A 23,580-nucleotide genomic window follows, 5' to 3' on the forward strand; every position below is an offset into this window, starting at 1 on the left:
ATATTAAATTTATATTTTATTTATTATACTGGAAGAATATTACAGCTTTATAAAATATAAATTAATATATAAAATATAATTATATTTATTCTCAGAAATATAAAAGAATTAATAATTAATTAGAAAATTATCTTTATAAATAAATATTAAATAATTTTATATTATTATATAAGTATTTATAGAAAATTATTAATAATATATTATTCTTAAATAGATAGATAAATAGAGTATTAAAATTAAATTTTTAAATATTATTTATAAGTTTATTTAAATTTCTTTCAGAATAACTAGATTTAATAATTACTGTAAATCTAAGTAATTTATAATAATATAATCTGTAGTATTATATACAATTATATTTTATAAAATACTAATAAACTTTATTCTTTAATTATAAATTAATATAAATCAAGAATCTCCCCCCAGCAAGATATTAATAATAAAAAAATAAATAAATATTTTTATTAAAATTAAAAAAATATTCAAGATCTTACTAAATAAAATAAAAAAATAATAATAATATAATATAATTATAAATATAAAAAAAATTCTCCAGATTAAATAAAAATTTTAATATAAATTAAGAATATTATAATTATTTATTTAAATATAAAACTTAATTATTGATAAATTAAATTATTTTTAGTAATTAATATCTAGAAATCATAATTATATAAATTATAATTATTATTAAAATATAAAAATTTATATTTAATTTTTTATATTTTATTCTTAAAATCTTATTATTTTTAAATAAGCTCTATTAATTATCTTTAATATTAATTAATAAATATCAGAATTAGCTTATAAACAGGATTCTTATATATAAAATTAAAAAGATCTGAAAAAGATTTTTAATATAATAATAAAATTATAATTTTAAAAAAGATATCTAGAAGCTTATTATAAATATTAAAAATATATAAATTTATTAAAATTAACTATTTTAATTAAAATAAAGAGCAGTATTTAATTATTAATAAAAATAATATAAATAATTTATCATTATATACTTTTTACTAATAATCATGTATTACAAAGGAATATAATATATTTATATATATAATTAATTATTATTTAATAATTATTTAATTATAAAAGAAAAATAAAAAAGAATATTAAAATATATTTAATTATTTATTTAATTATATATAAATATTAAATAAATAAAGTAATTGATATTATATAAATTAATTAACTTATACTTTTATATTATTTTTATATTATTATATATACCTGAACAAAGCACTTTAAATATAATATAAATAAAAAAAATAAGAATAATAAATTATATATTTTTTTTATTTCTGCAGCCGGATTCCCGGGACTAGCAGATTAAATACTAAAAAATTATTACTATTATTTTAAATATAATTTAATATAAGATATTACTAGACTTTATTTAATAATAATAATAAATTTTTATAATAATAGCTGCCAAGTAGTAATACTTACTAGAAATTTATTATATAAATTAACTAGAATTTATATCTAATATATTTAATATAAGAAAATTATTTATTAATATATAAAGATAGTAACTTACCGAGTATTAATTATATTTAATATATTTAATAAAAATTATATAATAGAAAATACTATTAAAGTAAGCTTTTATAAAAATAAAATATTAATAGTATTAGAAATATATAAAATAACTGCAGCACACGGGAGAAGAAAAGATAATTATAATAATAATAAATGTAATAAATAAAATAAATATAATAAAAAAAATAATTATAGCAGATAAAATAAATACAGTAATAAAAATAAATATAATATTAGTAATAATAAAAATATTAACAGCAGCAGTAACAGCAGTATAAGTAATAATATAAATATAAATAATATATAAGATATAAAAAAAAAATTATCTTTATTAAATTTTTTCATTAATTTTTTAATAAATAATTATACACCTGGCTATATACTTCTAAAAGGGGAAAAGGAAATCAATAACTTAATATAAAAATATATATAATATATAATTAAATTATATATAATCTTATAATTTATATAATATAGTTATTTTTTATATAAAGTACAGAATATGTACTTTTACTATATAAATTACCACCCATGCAGAATAGCAAGGAAAACATATTAAATAATTATTTTTATAAAATAATAAAGAAAAATATATAAATAAGCTATTTTTATATAAGAGAATATAAATAATATAAAAAAATATTAGAAATTACTGCTATTAAATAAATAAGCTAGTATAGTAATATATTATAAAAAAAAGAAAAGATTTATAAAAAAAAATAAAAAAAATTTTTAATCTTTTATAATCTACTATTATAAATTAAATATAATAAATAATAAAGTTATTTACAGGTAAGTTCTTATTTATTAAAATATAATTATAAGATTATATTCACTGTTTTATATTAATCTATTATAAAATATACGCGTGCAGTATTACTTCTACATATGGAATCCTGGAATAGAAGAGCATATTATATATTCAAATATATTATATATTAATAATAAAAAAGATTATAATTAGAATATCTTGATTAATCAGATTTTTACAACATTCTAACTTTCTAATTAAAAAATATATAAAGCTATATAAATTCTTTTATAACTGTAGAAATACAGTCTCTAAAAAAAAGAATAATATTAAAGTAGAGCTACTGGATTTATTATAAACTACTAGATTATATGAGTAACACACAGTCGCGGATTATATAGAATAAATAAGATTATATAATTTACTTTTATATTATACCTTGCTGGCCTCTCCCAACACTGCAGGAGGGCAGCAATCAGTTCTAAGCAGTACAATAGCTAGTGTTTGCACATACCATTGAACTTATCATGTCTCCCACGCCACCCTTAACATAACGTAATCGGACAACGAACCGCTGGGACAACAAACCGCCAGCAGTTGGCCGCCTCCGCCCACTAAGATACAACAATTAATTTAAAATAAAGCAATTCAACACTATATAAATAAAATATATAAAATTTAATTAAATATTAACTTTATCTAGATATTTAAATTAATTATGGCCTTCTCTATGATAATTACTGCAGCGAGATAACTAGTATTAAGTATTTTATATAACCTGTATTTATATAGCTTTATCATCTTTTTTTTAAGTAATCTAATATATAATATAATTATTTAAAGTATCTTCTTTTTATAAAAAATACTTTGAAATCTTTCTCTTATTCTTTTTATATTAATTTACTGCACGAAGTTAATTTAACTCTTGTTAAAGTAATATAATATTCTATATTATTATTTCTACTTCTTTATATACCTTTTCAAGTATTTACTTAGTAATAAGCAATGATAATTCTATTTTTTATAATATTTTAATCTCTTCCTTTTAGTGACTCAGTTGATAAAGAGTCAATAGCGTTTTTCTAAAATATATAAATTAATTAAATAATAATATTAGAAATAAAAAAAATATTTAATTTTAATTTAATATTTTAAGATTTTAAAGTATTCTTTCTAGATTATATAACAGAAGACCTGTTACAGTGAAACTTTATTTTATATTTATTATATTAAAAATTTTAAAATAAATTTTTTTAAAATAATATAAAAACTCTTCTTTTTATATATAATAAATATCTTTATCAGCTGTATCTTTAATTTAACAGCTGTACAGGGTCTTTAGTGGTGCAAAATAAGTAATATCAAGTAATTAAAATTTATAAAATAAATAAGATAATATATATAAAGAAATAATTAATCTATTTTTATAAAATTAATTAAATTTAACAGTTGAATGACTTCCGTGGCCATTTAGAATAAGAAAATAATACTGACCCACTATTTTTAAAATTATATATATATCAAAGTATTAAAGCTAGTTAAAAACAAGATTATTATTTATTTATCTATTATTATTAATACTAATTTATTAATTATTAAAAATAACTTTAAACTACTTCTCCTGCTATATCTTGCCTGCAAAGATAATATACAGAGGTAGTATAATTTCTATTATACTAATTATAATAATTAAGATAATCTATTTATAATTTCCAGATTATATAAATCTTATATTAGTTTTATAAAATTCAGTACTACAGATAATTTTTATAGTTAAAGTTATTTCCATTTAAAATCCTATTTCACCTATATTATAAGTATCATATTTAAAAATTCTATATTTTTGTACAGTATTCTTGACTAATTTAAATTATTAACTTATAATACTGGAATCCTTGTATTTTATATATATAATTAAAGTATTGAGTGTATTTCGACTTCAATTCAGTCTGATAATATTAAATGAATTAATTAATCCAGTAATTACTGATATAAGTATTGTTTTTATTTTCTGACTTTAATTATGAAGATAGAAGGATCTCTGCAAGATATTATACTTTTATAATAATAAGTAAATAGTCTTATAAGTTTAATTAAGGAATCCTGCACTTTAATACTAATTTATTATTATTAGATAACTTTTATAGATTTATCTTTTTTTAAATATAGGATTTGACTTCTTTTAACTGTTCCTTTAAAGTGTTTATCTTAATATTAAATACTGCAGCACACACCTGCTTAGAGGAAAATTAATCTTAATTAAAGACTTTACAGGTAAGCTCTAGTTTTTTATCTCTAGAAAGACTCTCTATACGTCTGAATAGCTTTAAATTTAAATAAATTAAGCAAGGTTGAATATTATGTGTTGTGGAGGTTTGAAGCGGTGAGGATCACCGGTAGTTTGTTGTCCGGCGGTTCGTTGTCCGATTACATTATCTACTGCCCACAGCTCTTACTAAGAAAAAATTTATAAAAAATAATATATTTTATATAATATTTTAATAATTTTAATTATAAAAACTTTTATATTTATAAATTATTTTTATCTTCTGTAGATATTTTTAAATTAATTTAAAACTAGTCAGTTCTGTAGCTAGTAAAATTATAAATTAATTTTTATATTAATTTATAAAATTACTTGTGATATTCTAGTTTACTAAAATATTTATAATATATTTAACTGTATTATTTAATTTTTTTAAGAAAAATAAGAGTCTTTTTCTAGCTAGAAATATTATTAAATAATAATATTTATTTTTTATTCTATACTCTATATTAAATATTATTTATTATAAAAATTAGAAAAGTATATTTGATTTTATAAAATTGTTTTTATAATTTAAGCTAGAGCGTTTTCTTCTGCTAATTAAAAATATAATATATTAACTACAAGACTTGTAACTTCAATTAAGAAAAAATATATTTTATTTTATTATATAATTTATTTTTAATCTTACAGTTAATACTCTATTTATATATAGTATAGATATATCTAGTAATTAAAATTTATAAAAAATCAGATAATTCTTTTAATCTTTATATTAAATAAATAATATAAATTTATAATAAATTTTTATATATTTTCTTTATTAAAATAACTTTTTTATTTAATTAAGATCTCTGTTATCTGATTTCTTTATCATAAAATAAGTAATATCTTTAAATAATATTCATAAGATTTTTTATAAAATTATTTCTCTAAGTTTATTTCTTCTATTTTTTAAAATTCATGGAATAAAGAAATATAAAATATATTATGAAAAATATTTGTAATTAATTTTAATTTATAAATATATATATTAATTCTTTTTAATATATAATATAAGTCTTTATTTTATAAATCTAATTTTTTACTAGTCTGTTCCCGCAGAAGATATTTTACAGATAATTAAATTATTTAATTTACTATAAAATTCTTGAATTATTTTATATAATTTTAATATTTTTTTTTTATTATTATAAGTAGTTATTAGATTTTTTTAATTCTTATAAAGATATCTGTTTTTATCTAATTTCTTTTTATAGAAATCCAGTTTGATTATTTATGAATATTTTATAAATATGATATAAAATAATATCTCCTTGATAGAGACTTGCGAGAAGTTATTATATATAAAATTTATAAATAATAATAGATTTATTTAATTATTTTATTTAAAGTATATATAACTTTTATTTTATTTAATTATTTAATTATAAATAATAAGCTGTACTTAATCCCTATTTTATTATAAGAATATATATAAAACTAAAATAGAAACCTTTTATAAATATATTATCATAATCTATAATAATTGTTCGTTATAAAAATGTTATATAATTAAAAATCTTTAAAATTATTCTTACAAGATTCTCTTTTATAAAATTTTTTCAAAAAGAATAAAATAAGTTATTTTATTATATTTATTTATTATTATGAAAATATTATTAAAGATTTCTCACAAGACTTTTATAATATTAATATTTATAAATAAATTTATAATAAAATCTATTATTATCTTTTTCTATGATTTTATAAATACTAATAATAATTCTAATAATCTTTATTATTTTTTATAAATTATTGTTTCAATAGGGTCTGTAAGCTCTGTAATACTTTTATATAAAATTCTTTAATTTTTATTTACTAGAATTATTATAATATAAATAACAGTATTTTCTTACTTATAGAATAACTTATAATAAAATTATCATATAATTTTATAAGTATTTAAAGCTTCAGCTTGTATTTATATAAAATACATGATTTTCTAGATTTTTATAATAAATTCTTATAATTTTTTATTTTAAAAATTTATTTATTTTTTTTCTTATAAGCTTTGATCTTGCGGGAATTTTTATTTTTTCACAGACTTTTTAGAATTATTTATTTTAATTTAATATTTATAAATTTTTTAAATAATTCTACAGATAAATTTTTATAATTTAATATTTTTATAAAAATAGATTTCTTATTATTTCTTTCTTTGCAAGCTATTTAAATATTGGAATATTTTTATAAATCAATATTTATTGAATTATTGCAGAGGCTATCTTTTTATAATATATTTTTTTAATTTTTTATAATTTTCTGTGAATACCTTTTTCTTATAATATAAATATTTGTAAGGAAGATAATTCTTACAAGATGCCTACTCCCCAGGTGTACCTGAGTATATAGGGGATTCTAGGGGTCCGCAGAGTATCTGCGGATAATGCTGGCCTTATGGTCTTGTTTTGAACTTTCACCCCTAGAAGAGTTCCTTACGGAGAAAGTGCTTTAGTAATAACTTAAAATAAATCTATTATTTTAATTATTTATTAAAATCAGAGGAATATAATTATTTAAATTTATTTATATAATAAAAGAATTCTAAAGTAAAATCTCAAATATTCATTTTATAATATTTTATTTGAATGAATAACAAAAAAACAGGTAGGTACAGGAATCTAAAAACTACATAATTAATTATAATATAAAATCAATAGATTTTAAATTCAAAATAATTTTAAATATAATTATAATTTAAATTATAGTAGGAATATTTATTTTATTTTATAAACTTTTCTAACCAGAGATTTATTATATTAATTTATAAATTTATAGATTTGTTCATCTTCTACTATTAATTTTTTAATCAATAAAAAGATAATTATAAAAATAAAATAAATATTTCTACTATAATCTAATTATTTAAATTATAATTATATTTAAAATTATTAGTAAAGCATTTTTTCTAAATAGTTATATATTATTTTAGAATAGTACTTCATAGATTCTCTATTAAAGAGAAGCTTTAGAAAACTAATTTAATAATAAATTTTAAATTATAGTTTATATTTTATTGGAATATTGAATAAAAAAATTAAATTCTAATATAAGATCTTTTTTTAAAGTAGTTAATAATATTAATCTTATAAATAATAATAATAATATAATAATTACTATTAATCTTTATTTTTTTAGGTCTGGTTAGTAAAGCAGTAAAAATAAATATAATTATTTTTAAATTTATTAGAATTAAAATAAATATTAACATGATAAAGTAGAGATGAAAAGTTTAAAATTAAGTAATATATATATTTTTATTAAAACAATTATAGTATTCTTAGTTACTAAAACAGGTTCTGGGGTTTATATAAATATATTTATTATTAGAATAATAATTTAAATAATTTTATATATTTTTTTAATATTAATTAAATTCTTTTAAAGTAATTTTACAGGTGGTAATAATTTTAATAAATTAATAAATCATTTTAAGTTTTTTCTCTTGAGTTTAGTCAGACTGGAAGATAAGAAATATACTTTTTTATATTTAATTAATCTTAGGTTTTTACAGTACAAGTATAGATTTAATTATAATAATTAAATTATTTTTTAAAAATATTTTCTAATATACTAGATAAAACCTTCAGAAGTATTTAATATTATAAAAATTATAATATAATTAATATTTTATATAACTACTAGTTTTACGGACAAAAATTATTCAATATTAAAATATAGATTAGCTGACTATTTTAATTATAAATAAGATAATAGAACTAACACTTCTAGTAAAAGACTTTTTAATATAAGTCTTTTAAATTTTATCTTCTAGCTACTTTGTTAGGTTATCTTTAGATTTATAAATAAAATAACCATAACTTAAAGAATTACAAATAGGATCAGGAGCAGGTAGAAGTTTACAAAGATCATAGATCATGTATAGGATAGTCAAGAAATAGAGAGGGTTAAGAAGGTTAAACAGATCATTTAGGTTGAGCAGAACGGTTAGGTACTCTGGGTTTGCACTGTGACAGTAGCCAGTTATCAGATTAGTAGATTACTCTTACATACACTCTGTACACGCAGAACTAAGCATTGATTTGATAGTCTAAATTGTGACACTGTCGGAGCTGAGCTACCCCTATTCGCACATGACTTGGTAGGATTACTCAGCTAGGTATGTGGTCGACTTTCCAGCACATACGGAGTGTTTTGGTACAACGTGGCCTTTTGTAGAGCTAATAACCACCTACAGCTGTGACATCTACTTCTGGAGTCGCTAAGAATTGTCTTGTTACTTTCTATGCGTCTATAGTACTACCGAGTCCACTACTTCCCTTACAGGCATAGTAGTCCTATATCATTTGGTTTCGTGCACACAAGGCAGACAGTCATGGTACATTTAGCCCCGATCTCCTCGAAACGTTGAGCTACAATATACTGACTGAATACCTAGGCTCAAACTCCCCAGCAAAGGAAGGCCAACGAAAGGTTCGCGAAGCAGGAATCTGCAAAGCGTGGTAAAGGCAAGACAGTTGTCAAGTCAAAGCAGACTCCAAGGTCGCCTGTGTCCACTGTGTGGGTGGGTATGTTGCGAACTGCTTTACGGCCACCTCAGTCACCAAGGCTAACTTTAGGACAGCCATTCTCGCGTTCGTTGTCTGTGGAGGAATCTTCCTTGAAGTTCTAGGGATCGTACCGAAGCTTTGGTCCACCGTGGTCGCAAGCGTCAGCCGCTTAATACTGTGAAACTATGAAAGCTTGTAAAGACTGTTAAAGTTGCTTTTAAGAACAGCGGCGGCGATAATAGTGATGCACCTAACGGATATACCGAGTCTTTTGTTTTGCGCGTCCTTGTTTTGCGTGCTACCGACGTTTTGGTATCTTATTATTTGTCATGCCGTGAAAAGCGCAGGTCGCATGTGCGGAACTTCGATTAGACACTACTATGGTGACTACCTGAATTTATTCCTCTTTATTTCAAGTTATATTGATTGACAGTCATCCTCAAGAAGATGTCACCACCCTTTGGTTCTTGGGCCTTTTCTTCTTCGGCTTGCGCTGACTATTTCCATCTAGAACTGGTTCATGCTTCTGTCCACTATCCCCAGAAACAGGGACCGTAGTCTTCTTTACCCGTTTCTTCTTTTTGACCAATGTTCCCTCGGAGGGAACCCCTGTTGGATGGACCCGCTCTGACTCCCTTTGCAATTCCAGTCGGAACCTTTCCACTTGCTGCATTGCCTTGGCCATTTCCGCATCATCTTCGGCCCTTGGGACGCTTCGCGTGTATCCTGAGGATACCCCCTCCTCCCCTAATGTGAGGCGCTGTAAACCGCTGGAATCCACTAAAAGCGGTGACCGATTTGATTTGTTAAGGGAGTTAGTGTCTTTGACACCAAGCTCCTCTTCGTGTCCGATCATCTCATCCGGGATTACATGATATCTTCGAAGTCGTGATCCGGCCGTGGACTGGGTCTCTTCAGGCGGGGGAGAAGACATGTGATCGCTGTGTCGTTCCCTCGTTTCACTCAATTTGAGATCAATGATAGGAATGGCGTCGATGTTTAGCTCGCCTTCGTCCGAGATCTGCAATTGGGGGCGTGATGGCTCAGATATAGCGGTCCACGCATCTTCGGTTCCAATGTAGAATGGGTCATCTCGAGTGCGCTCTTTTCGGTAGTGTTTCCGCCTTACGAGGGCGGCCTGATCCTCAAGATGATTTAGACCGGTGGTCGCAAACGGCATCAGTTGCAAATCATCTGATGTGCTGTCCATGCCCTGCTTATCCGGGACAAATGTCTCTCGGCTATAATAATATTCGTGGAATGGCAGTTTACTCTCTTTCTCGTGAGAATTTCCATGTTCATGACTGAAGAGCACCCAAAGATCTTCATTAAATGTCTGGTGTAACTGCAGCTCGTCTGGCGATTGAACTTTCTTCTGGGCATTAACAGAGACCGGGTTTAGCTCGAGGCCATCGAAAAGACCAGGGATCACAGAAGATAGCAAAAATGGGATATCGTGGGTATCTAGACTCGTTGAATGTGCGGCGTCAGCTGCTAATCGCATAATCTCTAGAAACTCGATGGCCCTTTCCTGCACATTCAAATCTGGATGTGCCCCCAGGGCTTCCAAGAAGTCGATGATTCGGGCCAGATTCAGTGCAACCTCGCTCCTTTTGCTCGAGCTCCAGTCTCGACCACCGCTGCAAACGATTTGGGTGAATATCTTCGGTATAGCTTGGACGTAGAGGGAAAGAGTTTTTGCTGGCAATGAAACGTTGGACACGTCTATTAACGAGTAAAGAGTCTGTCTAGGCGACGAGAGGTATTGAGCATACTCCCCAACGACCCATGCAAGAGGGCCTAGAGCACTATTGTTCGACATTGGTACTCCAGAGAACAGGGTCTGCCTATTGTCAATAAGAATTAGAGACTCCGCAGCCCTAGTCGCTTCCATTCGAACATCTCGAACACGGACAGCAATATTCCGTATCTCTGAGCCGATTCGGTCCGTTATGTTGCTCTGAGACAAAGTTTCTTGCTCATTATGTGTAGCATTCGTCATAAAGGTATCCTCGCTGTCTGCCGGGAGAAGGGTTACCAGCCGTATCAGCACGTCCACATACCATTCGAAGTCTGTCAGGTTTGAGTAATTGTCAAAGGAGCATATATCTAAAATGCGATGTATGACTTGAGCCCTGTATTCTGGCGGCAATATAAGTGGCGCCTTATTCGTCCATTCACTTCGCTGCTTATCATTCTCCCATTCGGGGTACCCATCCCCAGGTTCAAGGTGGCTTCCCTTCTTGAGTGGCCGGGAATCCATAAGCTGGGAAACCAGCCGACCAACGATTGACTGTAGGCTATCACTCGTGACCATTCTTGCTGCAAGCTCAAGTGCTTGGAGACGGATGGATATATCGGCATCATCTAAGCAATGCATTATCACATCCTGTTGCAATGACACTAGGCCTGGATATGTGAGCACGATCTTGTTGAAGGCCAGGAGCGCCACATATTTGACTTGTGCTTCTCTGTTAGCCTCTCTTCTGGTTCAATTATTCTTATGTTTGTGTTTTAGAAGGAGCGCTCACGGTTTGGATCCGAGTCAGAAACTACCATGCCCCGAAGTTTGCCAACACACAGACTTGCAATTTCATCCTTTTCTTCGATCCCCGCATCGAAGTCAAGTATACCACCCTGAATCAGACCGTTGATGCACTCATAGAGTAATGACATGGCCGTGGTCGTTTGGATTATGTTCACTAATGGACGGTGCAGCTTTCGTATCAATCGCGGTTCGAGAGGCGTCAAAGTCGCAAACTATGACTGTTAGGAACGTGATATGATCTGAGCATGGGGACCAACGTACGAGCTTTATTATTTTGATGGCCATCCAATTATTACCTCCATCTACCAGCAGCTCAAAGAATCTTGGAGCAAGTGGCAGAAAATCATGAGGCCTCCGCCACCCTAATTCACATACAACGTTGAGCACAGCCGTAGTTACACTGGTGTCCTCCTGGTCATCCATGAGCCTCTCCTTGAGCTTAGGCCATGCTAATTTGAGTGCATCAGGGTAAGCTAAAGCCAGTCTATAGAGACATATGATAGCCTTCTTCCGCACCACGGAATGGGAGTGAGAGATTCGAGACAAGACGTCTGGAAGTAAAGACATTGAGAGGGATGTCGTTGCGATGTTTGGCAGTGTGATCAGTGGAAGGGACATATTCGGTATACTGTGAGACACGAGATCCTATAATATGCTAGTCAGCGGAAAGTTGCCACTTTATTGAATGGGAGTCTATGACCTTTTTTAGAAGGTTTGTTGCAAGCATCAGCACCTCTGTATCTGGTCTGAAACTCTGGACTGCTCCGAGGTACCCAGCGCGTTTCTGTAGATACTTCGCGGACGACATGACCTCCAGAACATGAAACGATGCCCACGACATGTCATAACCAAACATCTCCAAGTATATTAGTTTCAGGAGTGCTGTGGCCTTTTTGTCTACCAGGAGTAAGTTTTAAGCAAGCCGAGCTGAATGAATGTACGCACGTACCCATATCCTGTGATCTGATTTCGGTCTTGCATTCTCGCAAACTATCTTGTATATATTCTTCCTCTGTTCCTTTGTGGTGTCGGAGACCCTTTATAAGATCATAGAGTGATTTTTCAAACCTGGTTTGACCCGGATTAGCATTCAATAAGGATATCAGAGTAATGGGTGCTGACATTGTGCCTGAACTGATACTGGCGCTCAAACCCCACTGGCATTTGGTAAGGCTTGTTAATGTTGGTTGGATTGATTCTATTAGTACCTGCATACGTTGGGTTACGTATTCTGGTATGGGACACTGGGCTGCGAGGTAGGCGCAGTCACATAAGTAGCTCACGCCATACAATTTTGAGTACAGACTACGGAGTCCTACTCGCGTATCTGCGGAGTAGCTAGTTATCTAATACCTATACCGGGCAGTCGGCGGGTAATGTCCCTCCTTGCCCAAGTTGGTTAGTTAGTTAGTTAGCTGATAATCAACCAATTAAAATGTAGTTACTAATGCTCAGCTAGTACCCGCCTGTGTCAGCCACCCAGTTAGTACAAAAGACATCTTTCTTAGATTAAGCTATATCCATCACAAGATCTTTATAGTAATTGAGATGAAGTACTCCGTGTATATCTCATATATATTATGACCAATTGCTATTATATTTATGAACTTCGAATCATGCAAAATATGGTAAGCATAAAATCCAAACATTCAAGCTTCTATAATAGTATTATTCAATAGTAGATGGAAGACTAAAAAAACTCTATAAGTTACTACAGAGACTAGATGTATCTGTTCGGTATTTCATATTTAAATGGCTTCTATGATCAGTGATCCATCTGAATCTTGAAAGATGACTCTTTTATAGTAAGTACTGCAAGGGAGGATGAGAACTACGTACGTACCGTACGTACGTTAACTACATCCTAATTAACTGGATACGGGAGACTGGCAGCTGACTAACAATCCTACTTGAATCCTATTGGTTTGTTGGGCCATCCGTACATGTACTAAGCAGTACAGTACTGATGCCCCTAACTACTAAGTACTAGTCACGGGAGCTACCAGCATAAAGAAAGCGATACCTTGGTTGACCGATAATGTTGGACAACATGAATACTACCACCTGGCAGCATTGTCGAATCAAATCATTCCCAACTCTGGCTAGCACATCAACAGATATTGGCTCGGATATTCGCATTCTATCCTGACCCAAATATCCTCCTCTCAGAAAAACAAGATCAGAAACTGTCACTGTGGAACGTCGTGGTACCTCTAATACAGTCCTAGCTACTTCATCGCCGGCTCCATAACATGCAGACGACCCCTGAGCCCCATCTCGCGAATGGTTCGAATTTGATAACCACTTTCCATCTGGCACAGAAGGCACCTCTCATACTCAAGCGTCAGTCTTCCAGTGTGGAAACGGTCGCACCCTCATCGTTACGAGGGATTGAGAACTATGGTGTAGTAGAGCAACTTTTGTTTTCATGCCTACAGTCGGGGGACGACAAATCTGCGCTACTTTGTACTGAGCAACTAGCAGCTCGATTTGGCATGACTGATGAGAGAATCATAGGATTGAGGGGCATGTATGAAGAGGCGGTCGCCGAGAATCCTACCAGACTTGAAGAATGCTTGCAAACATATGACCTCGCGCTTTCCGAAAACCCCGTAAACCTGGTCCGTCCTTCCTGCCACTCAACAGACTCGATGCTAATCTACAAGGAAGCCCGTACTAAAGCGTCGGATCGCGCTCCTACGCTCGCTGTCCAGGCCTGTGGATGCCATTTCTAGTCTCATCAACCTCCTAGACGCAGTCCCAACAGATGCGGAGGCTTGGTGCGAACTTGCAGATCTCTACCACTCTCAGGGGATGAGCTCACAAGCAGCTTTCTGTCTTGAGGAGGCCTTATTAATTGTGCCAAATTCTTGGAATGTATGAATATAGGACCGTGGGAAGGGCAGTGAGCCGAAAGCTGACTCAATCCACCTTTAGATTCATGCGTTCCTCGGCGAAATCTTGTATTCGGGTGCCTGTGCTTCTGAAACAACGGAATGTTCCCAGCTTTTGGAGGTTTCGATACATCATTTCTCTCGCAGCATAGAACTCTGCACTGATTATTTGCGGGGATTTTACGGTTTGGTCTCAGTAGGGCCTCTAATATTTTACCTTGATTGGTGTTGAATACAAGACTGACGCTGAAGCAGGCGACATCCCTACTGTCAAGGAACAGACGTCTAATGGATCACTCTCGTGACTCTTCACCGGCTCAAGCAAGCCCTCTTACTGACAAGCTCCTCGACGAGCTGACCCTTTTCGCAAGAAGCAGACTCGATGAGATTGTGAGATCCCGTTCTTCAGACCATCAGGCTTGGAAGGATAACCAAGGCGAGCTCATTGCGGCAAAGGAGCTCCTTCACCGGCTTGACAAATCTCCCCTATAGCCTTTCTGTCACGTAAATTGGGTGTCTCGTGGCGCTCTGCAATTACAATAATGTTCCGTTAGCTGTTGAGCCCACAATAGTTAAGCATTGCTCTCGAGCAAATAGATAGGTAAACGTTTCTCTTCCCATATATATCTCTTACAAACATTGCGAATAGCTTGACATCAGGTCTAAAATGGCCTATATGTCTTCCTATCTCTCTTAACACTACTGCCTGGTTGTTATTCATTATTCGCATTTATTCTTGCTAATTCAGTTTGTGTCTAGAGAGCGGATCCTTCTAGAATCTGTGGCATAACAGCGATGAAATTGCTTTGGATTCAAACCGGTGGAGCTTGTCTTATGCCATCGGGCGCGTAAAACGGGTTGATCTTGTACTTTGTGTGAATGTTGCCCTTCGTAATTATGGGTCTATACTTCGTAGTGACTAGTAGTACTGTGTAGTAGGGCCGATCGAATCGCGCCGTCACACCTCGCAGGTACGGTAATTAGTTGTTACCAGGCATTCGAGTTGACTAGGCGTCTTTGCGAACCTCCCATTCGACACTGACGTACTTGACGACGCATGCAATTTTGATTTCCCCTGCTTATCTATCACTGTACCTGAAGACTTGACTATTTACTTCTTGGAGGTGTATCTAAGTAATAGCTACATACACACACCTGACCTTAAAAGATACAAAAAGTACACTGAAGTTACTGACAGACACATACACACAAAGACACAAAGTGGGGATCTGTTGCAAGTAGCCTGGCATTCTGGTGGGTAGCACTCACTCTGTTAGTCCTACGTACCAGTATCATTAGTGGAGACCGAGTACGGAGTACAATACCTCAATTCGACATGGAAATGATTGGGCATTTGGGCAGCGGACTGGCTAGCACCTGAAGGGAGAGAGGGCTGCCAGCTCAGTGCCTAATAATACCTTAATAATAGCCGTGACGCCATCTTAAAATAAAAACTTGCCCTCGATTTATGTCTGGCTTGCCCGAAGATCCACTACCGAAATCCCAGTAGGCCCAAACAGTTGATCTAATCGGGCCGTCAACTCTGCATTCTTCGTTCGTTATATTTTCCCCCGTGACAAGGTGTTTCGTCCCATCCCCGCTTCGTGCTTCCCTGCTGTTCATTCCGGACTCGTTGCGCTATATGCGAGACGCTCCCTTCCTCTTTCATTCCTATTTGCTTTGTTGCCTGGCCTCAGACTCGAAGTCCTGCTGTGCTCCGCAGCTGATGGGCACCCGATCCCACTAGATTTCAACCTTAAATTCCACGTCCAATTGCACACCTGGGAAATCTCATTTGGATGGTACTCGCCACTGTCAGACATAAACAATGAATACTACCTTTATACCCCTCGGCCATTAAGGGTTAGGACGTCTCATACAACTCAGGCTAGTCTGCAATTACCCAACTCGTGAAATACATATAAAAGTCAACTTATCTCGAGCCTGATTGCCGCCGTTCAATCAACTCCGGCGCATTTCGGATACCTTGAAGTATCCCACTCATTTCGCTGATTTGAACTCATTGCGTTACCCTGTACAAAAATTGAATTCCAGAAGTGAGGGTGATGAAACGGAATCAAGGACTTCTTGGCATCCATCATGACGTGTGTCTCATCCCAAAATGAAACCTGATAGTCACGCCAACTAACTTACCTGCAGGTTCAATATTACCATTGGTCCTAGCGCACACGGTTCAGACCGTTCCTCCATAACTGATGAGGAGGACTCCTCTGGAGTACAGGTATCTCCAATTTCCGACTCTGAAAGCCACGGCTACAATGAATCTTATGAAGAATGGGCGCATCTCACGTATCCCGACGAATTAAAGCCGTCCGATTCAGCATCACGGCCCCGGACGTCACGTCATCCTCGCCCTCACAGTACGATACGTGGCCCGACCTCGACCACAAGCCGCCGACACTCAGCAAGACGACATATGGTTCAGGAACGGGACGCGTACACCCGTCGTTCTCGCCGACATCCTTCGCCAGATTCGCCTGAAAGCGCTGACTCGGCGGATGAGTACGGAGGGCCTTATGGTCACACAGCACAAGAAAGACGATACTGGTCAACCGTGCCTCAAGTTCCGGGCTACGCCCGCAGTTCGTCACCTGGGCAGTCATACGTTTATCCTACCGGGCCTGGTATGCCCCACGGGCAGTTCATGCACCCACCTGGTTTCCCCTCTCCATCAGACCAACTTGTCAGAATAGGCCATAATGGTCAAGCCCCCCAGCAGACGGCGTACCCTCACCCTGTTTACGGGTATGGCGCTCAGTTGCAGCAACCTCATGGCCCTCCTATACCTCCATTCTTCGTTCACGAGCATCACTCCGGTCATCATGCACACCAACTTCCGACAGCATCCCATGGCCGAGGAGAGGGTAACAACCCGCCTCAGCGCGCAATGTCTCATATGTCGACTCATGGTCCCCCTCCATATGGTGGGCCACCTTTGAGCCCTCACGAACTGGTCCCTTATGGCTCAGGGGGTTATTACCCTTATCGGGAACCATATTCAATGGTTCCTGGGATGATCCCTCCATACTTCAACCCCTATCCACGCGTGCCTTCTCCAAGTCAAGTCGAGTCGCCCGAGTCGCCCGCTCCCGCCCCTGTTGATACAGTGAAGGACGAGGCTATCGCAAGGTTGGAGAAGTTGATAATGGAAGAAAGGACCGAACGTGAGGCCCGTGAAGCCCGGGAAGCTGCTCGACAAGCCGCAATCGAGCAAGAGGCCGCAGAACAAGCCGCCAGAGAGGAACGAGCTGCATATGAAAAGAAGATCACAGAGGAGGCTGCAGCGCGAGCTAGAGCAGAGGCCGAGCAAAAAGCTGCTGAAGAAGCCGCAAAAGCAAAGCAAGAGGCGGAAGAAGCGGCGGCGGCAGCGGCGGCAGAAGCAGCGGCAGCAGCAACAGAGGCTGCGAACGCAGCAGCGGCAGAGGCAGTCGCCGCAGCGACAGCAGCTGCAGCCGCAGCCGCAAGCCCACCTCCTCCAGAGAAGAAAAAGCCTATAAAGTTCAAGGATGCTATAGGAAGAAAATTCAGTTTTCCTTTCGACTTATGCTGCACTTGGCAGGTAATGCACATCCCGCCCCATTCATTATATGTCTTGAAAGATTGTATATCTGACTACAGTATCAATTAAGGGAATGGAAGAACTTATACGTCAAGCTTTTCTTCATATCGAGATAATCGGACCTCACGTTGCCGAGGGTCACTATGACTTGATAGGACCCAATGGTGATATAATTCTTCCCCAGGTCTGGGAGACGGTCATTGAGCCCGACTGGACTATAACGATGCACATGTGGCCTATACCCGAGAAGCCAAAGACCCCCGAACCTGCCCCGCCACCTGAACCTGTTCCTCAAGAGCCGCCCCCTCCCGAGGTTCCAGAAGCGCCCTCTGAGGAAGCTGTCATTGTACTTGAAGAGCCCAAAAAGAAGCCGGAGCCGGCAGGTACGAAACCCAACCAACCCCCTCTTATATTTTCTGTTATAATGAATCAATCTTTGATTATCGTCATATACATGCTTCTTCTGCTCTCATACGTCCCACTAATTAATTTCATAGGTTCCAAAAAATCACGCACCAAGGCCTCTGACCCCGGCCCACTTGCATTGTGGATGGTTGGTGGTAATCGTTTGCGCCTAAACAAGGCTTTAAAAACGGGAAAAAAGCCTAAAGCAGTCTATCACGGAATCTCTTGCCGTGTTATGTGAAGTTTCTCGGGTTTACGGTCTGTACTCACATATCACAAATTCGTCTGTCTATATGTGTATACGATCGGACTGGACTTTTTTTGAGGAAGCAGCTCCATCCAGATTCGGGAGATATTAACACGAGGTACGTGTAATTTATTACACCATAGCTCATCACGAAGTTCAGGAATACTAACCGGATCATTGTCTCATACAGTAGTACTTTGTGTGACATGTGTTGTGAATCTCGAGCTTTCTTCACTCTTGTCTGCTTTAGTCGGGGCATGGCTTTTCCTCTCGATTATTCGGGATTGGTTTCTCATGCCCCTGGGGGTTGGCTGATGATACCTCTTTACTTCATTTTCTTCATGCCTCCTTCCATCCCCCAATCTTTCTCTTTCCTTGTCTACTTCGGCAGTAACCTGCTATCCATGTCATTGTTTTTGAACTCCACCATCAGATGTTTCTTATATCGAATACGAACATGTACATATACCCATAGAGTATTGCTTGTGACCGAGTGTTATATAACATGTCTATCTATTTACCAGACCTTTCAATCTTCCTTCAAGCCACCTTACAGGTGCCTAGATGCAATACAAACCAAGTCAATGAAGGGCGCCGAGTAATCTGATATCTAACTATCACAGCCCTACAAATGAAGTCACAGGACGTGTCACTCGGGTGTAAGCGGCCTCCAATTTAGGTCATCGCTAATGGCCTCCCCAAGAAGGTCTTTCGTATTCGTAAATGGTCCTCTTTCCGGAGATTCAATGCTTACACTGGGAGAATTCAGGTCTCTCCGCTTTTGCTTGAAAACATATTGGTCATCTGTGAGCCACTTTTCTGTTGAAGAGTCCCTGTTCTGCAGGGACTTGGAAACGGCCCGTGGTGGCAATCGAGGATTTTCCGCATTGATCTTGCTGTTGCTTTCGGCAAGTAGAGGGGTAGGACACCAATTAGCAGGTCCGTCACATAAGAAGGGATTCGAGTCCCGATGGATATTTAACACATAATCCTTGGCCGGGGGGGCTAACTGCGACTTCACAGGGATGCCTTAAGCATATAGATCAGTATATTTAACCCGAAGAACGGTCAAGGATTGATGAGTACGTGATATTGGTTCTGTAACCTAACATACCATGGTTTAACCACCATTTATATTGCTCAGAGCTAGCAGGTGGAAGTTCCGAAGCAATGTGCTCAAAAGCTATCAACTCACCATCCACTTTTTGTACCTGACTCGTCATGTCACCGAGCCTGAGATTGTTTTGTCGTTCTTTGTATAGGGATTGCTGGATCTTGCTCTTTCGGGCCTCATCGACAACATGGATTATGCATGTAAACACAGCCCAGACTGGGCGATGATCCGAAATTCGGAGATCTGCAGAGCCATAATTTATTTGTCGGAGATTGGTTCCTCTCCAAAGAATCCGGTCACACCATGCGGGAATACGCGCCTTTTCCCTAATAAGCGGTTAGCTACCTTCGAATATATCGCCAACGGTGCCCTTACGAGTTATCATAGTCATTCCTACCGATATTATATTTGTAAGTCGGCGGGAAGCTAATAGGCCCTTCCGTGTAGAATTGGAAAGCCCTACCCGCCACCATCTGTAAGTTCAACTGGGCTTTGTTAATGAAGGTCCACGAGCCTTGCAAGAGAAGCACAAACCTGATCATTATCGTATAGTGTCTGAAAATCTTTTTGCTGCACAAGCTCCCTCGCTTTCTGATTACTCAGACCAATGCGATAATTGAAGTCCCCTAGCCATATGACAGCATCATGGTCCTCGATTGATCTGTTCCTCAAAAACCTCAGACCGCGAAGAATAGTCTCATAGTCTCTATTCCTCTCGTCGTAGTTCGCAAAGCCAGCAGCAAGATGGGCGGTAACGAAGCAAAGTCGAGTGTTAGAATATTCAAAGCGGATGGCACAGCCTCCTTTATTACCTGCCATTCCCGAAAGGCCCGTCTATGCGGGTCAGCTGGCTGCCTCACAGAGTACTGATGATTCATACCTTTTTAACGTTTCCCTCAACATTTTTTATATCGCTTAAAGCATCTTCTCTCGCATATATCATCAAAGCAGAGCCCACAAGTTGGCCACTTCGCAAGAGGACATACTTGGGAGTTCCCATGGCATCTGCACGTTTGTTGAGGCAGGTGTGTACTGCAATCTCCCACGCCTTACGGGTGGTAGGGTCTGTGGACATTATCTGCTGTGGACTTAACGTGACGATTTCTTGAAAACCGACGGCGTAAATCAGGGGGTCCTCGGCCTGAGAATCGTACTTTGGGAATAACCATGCCCTCAAATCACCATCGGGTCCTTCATGGCGCCCATTGACATTAAATGTTCCCGTCCAAACCGTGACAGATTTAGAATAAGAAAATTCCTCAGAGCGTTGACTTAGTTCCTCTAACACGAGATCATTGATCGGGTCGTAAAGATGTACTGGAACTTGGTCTGTCAACCGTCCCAATAGAAGATCAATTGTGTTTTGACGGGCCTTGTCCGCGAAGTTGTTGACATAGATCCGGGTAGCTGTTTTGCGCGCATCGGCGAGTGCCCCAGCAATGGACATTTTCCCGTGTCTTGTGAATGAGCTTTTCAGAGCACCAGTTCCAGCGTACATTTTTGATAGCGCATCTCCATTATCTGCCCAGAGAGTCGAGTGGCGCAGTTGCAAATCGGGGCTAATCGTTCCTCCTTGTTGACTGAAGAATATTTCAAGCGCCATTGAACTGATGATTGTTTGTACTAGGTTAGTCCTGTCGAGACAATCCAGACAATTCGTTCTAAAAACCCCCTCTTGTTGCAGGATTACAGGAGCATTTCTTGACGCATGGTGCTTGTCATATAGAGCTACCGGTCCAATTTCGCCGGATTGAAAATATGCGAATCCTTGTAAAGAGTCGAAGATTTCCTGCCTTATCTGAGCGCTAGCTCCATATCCCAATGGCCCTCGCGCTTCCGCATGGAAATCGAACTCTGTTACCTGCAGCAGAGTGTGATCCGATGAATGCTTGTTGAGTGGGCTATTCTGTAAGTGGTTCCGGAACCTAGTCGTGAGACTATATTCACCGGGCTTCAATTCACTGAGAAGGTTAACCACATGAATTGCTCCATAATTTAGTTCAAGAGATCTGAAATGTTTATCGAAGGCATGCTTCGTTGCCTCAACAGATCTGGTTATCTCGATCTTTTGCTGACCAGGAAGGAATCCTGTGGCCTGCTCCCAGAATATAGGCACTGAGCCACGAACCTGAACATAGGAGAAAACAATGTCAGGTGGAATCCAGAGTATGGTCTCTGTTTCCACGAAATTGGCGACGTGACCATCGTCATCGATGCCTCGTGAATTGAATCTCGTACCAGCACGCCGAGACGACTGGCGCGATATTATTGTTAATGAAGACGGAAGGTGCGTTTTGCGGGTACCAGGCAAGAGTTGAGTAGAGGCAGGAACAGTCAATGTCCCACAGTATCCCCGTATGACGCACGTCAGAATTTGAGAGGAGTCGAGATGCTGCTTTTCAACCGAAGACAGCTGATTTCTGAAAAGGAGAAGTGGGTGTATCATGTAAGAATTCCACAGCATGTCTCGATCAAGAGACTCTATGTCAAAAATCCCCGTTTCGTCTGAGCTAGAGTTCATCAGTTACGGTGCCATTTGACAGAAGGGGTTAACTCACCGGTCCTGCAATCTATCAGTAAGATTGAACTCACAGCTGTAGTAGAAGCTGCCGTCACTTAAAAGCTTCTTTAGAGCTAGGAAGGGAAAGTCTGGATTCGTCTCTTTGCTCTCAAAGTTAAGGTCATGGTCGAGGTCCTGACCAGCGATGGAGGACTCCGATTCGTAGTCAACTCTGTCATCGTATTTCGAATGATTTAGGCAGACTTCTCTTTAAGGTCAATTTCTGCACGACAGTGACCAACAGAGACCACTGGGGGCTTACAGAAATCCACACTGTGTATTCTCAGGACAGTCTCCCCAGGCCTGATGGATGCGGCCTTGGAGGAGCCAGTGACCACGCACAGAAAAACCTCATTATCTAGTGTAACCAATCCGAGAGTCCCATGTCCATCACCAATGACCCTATAACCTTTCAGGTCCACAGATGATAGGGGAGCAAATTCAACCAAGCAGCGCGGCGTAGTCTTGAGATGAGACGCAGTGTTGACATCCGCTCCTGCCAAGCTATGGCGAAAGATAAGTACGTATTCAGATGTGGCTAACGCAATAGTACGATATGGATAATTTTGAGTATAAATGCGTAGCCCGGACATTGTTAACATATGACTGGATCCTCCTCGGTCCTCATGATGGAGCGCTCAACTTAAGTCCAGATTGCAGGAAACGCTTCGGTTGGCACTCAAAGCTTGGCACTCTTGCTAACAGCATTGCGGCGCGGTCTTTAGTTTGCATGAGCGAGGGCTAGCAAGAAGTGTTGTGAGAGGTACAGCGATAATGCAAACTTTGCATTGAGACTACATCGGTATTCCAGGACCGAATCTTGCCTACATTGCAGGTAACGCAGAATCTATACTGATACGGATGCAATAGCCAACAGGTGTCTGCCCATGAAAGCTGACTAGAACGGAATTCAGTGGCTACAGGAGACCATATGCTGTTCTACATATCATGAGTCTCAGTAAACTAATACCAACAGCAACTTCGACGGACTTTCTTCTGAACAACTGGGAAGACAGAGATACCTAGTGACACCTAGTGACACTTGTGACTTCGGAATCTTTTCGAGAAATTGCGGATGTGAATTTGGAGGAACCCCGCAGTATCCATTTGCCCC

General features: G+C 36.0%; 5 protein-coding genes across 5 annotated transcripts; 3 read left to right on the forward strand and 2 right to left on the reverse strand.

The window, feature by feature from the left end:
• Nucleotides 1-6,926: 6,926 nt before the first annotated feature.
• Nucleotides 6,927-9,302, forward strand: BO83DRAFT_439263 (RAMP4 family protein; the record flags this gene model as incomplete). Its single annotated transcript, XM_025536158.1, has 3 exons — nt 6,927-6,941; nt 9,007-9,136; nt 9,193-9,302. The coding sequence occupies 3 exons, from the start codon at nt 6,927-6,929 to the stop codon at nt 9,297-9,299; spliced, it is 252 nt and encodes an 83-aa protein (XP_025385592.1).
• A 221-nt stretch (nt 9,303-9,523) lies between these two features.
• BO83DRAFT_409921 (putative AP-3 complex subunit delta) lies at nt 9,524-12,963 on the reverse strand. Its single transcript, XM_025534173.1, has 6 exons — nt 12,789-12,963; nt 12,616-12,734; nt 12,367-12,563; nt 11,928-12,311; nt 11,650-11,878; nt 9,524-11,578 (listed from the first exon to the last, which is right to left on the reverse strand). Exons 1-6 carry the CDS (start codon nt 12,878-12,880, stop codon nt 9,558-9,560), a joined length of 3,042 nt encoding a protein of 1,013 aa, XP_025385593.1. The 5' UTR covers nt 12,881-12,963; the 3' UTR covers nt 9,524-9,557.
• A 955-nt stretch (nt 12,964-13,918) lies between these two features.
• On the forward strand, nt 13,919-15,052 carry BO83DRAFT_429288 (uncharacterized protein; the record flags this gene model as incomplete). The annotated part of the gene is made up of 4 exons (XM_025535449.1): nt 13,919-14,287; nt 14,337-14,543; nt 14,604-14,756; nt 14,816-15,052. The coding sequence occupies 4 exons, from the start codon at nt 13,919-13,921 to the stop codon at nt 15,050-15,052; spliced, it is 966 nt and encodes a 321-aa protein (XP_025385594.1).
• Nucleotides 15,053-16,721: 1,669 nt separating this feature from the next.
• Nucleotides 16,722-18,786, forward strand: BO83DRAFT_318552 (uncharacterized protein; the record flags this gene model as incomplete). The annotated part of the gene is made up of 3 exons (XM_025527745.1): nt 16,722-18,140; nt 18,211-18,523; nt 18,638-18,786. Coding segments are annotated over 3 exons (1,881 nt in total), but the record flags the coding sequence as incomplete, so codon positions are not given.
• A 655-nt stretch (nt 18,787-19,441) lies between these two features.
• On the reverse strand, nt 19,442-23,059 carry BO83DRAFT_418997 (SacI domain and endonuclease/exonuclease/phosphatase family protein; the record flags this gene model as incomplete). Its single annotated transcript, XM_025534854.1, has 7 exons — nt 19,442-19,821; nt 19,907-20,232; nt 20,282-20,391; nt 20,441-20,740; nt 20,787-22,416; nt 22,465-22,669; nt 22,729-23,059. 7 exons carry the CDS (start codon nt 23,057-23,059, stop codon nt 19,442-19,444), a joined length of 3,282 nt encoding a protein of 1,093 aa, XP_025385596.1.
• Nucleotides 23,060-23,580: the final 521 nt, after the last annotated feature.

The sequence above is a fragment of the Aspergillus eucalypticola genome, assembly GCF_003184535.1.
Source record: "Aspergillus eucalypticola CBS 122712 chromosome Unknown BO83scaffold_21, whole genome shotgun sequence".
Taxonomy (NCBI): domain Eukaryota; kingdom Fungi; phylum Ascomycota; class Eurotiomycetes; order Eurotiales; family Aspergillaceae; genus Aspergillus; species Aspergillus eucalypticola.

Coding starts and splice junctions, on each gene's coding strand:
- BO83DRAFT_409921 (XM_025534173.1), bottom strand. CDS start 12,880: ATGCAGGTACTAATAGAATCAATCCAACCAACATTAACAAGCCTTACC. Junction 12,735..12,788: donor AGTATCAGTTCAGGCACAAT/GTCAGCACCCAT, acceptor GGGTCAAACCAG/GTTTGAAAAATCACTCTATG. Junction 11,579..11,649: donor TTCTGACTCGGATCCAAACC/GTGAGCGCTCCT, acceptor GAGAAGCACAAG/TCAAATATGTGGCGCTCCTG.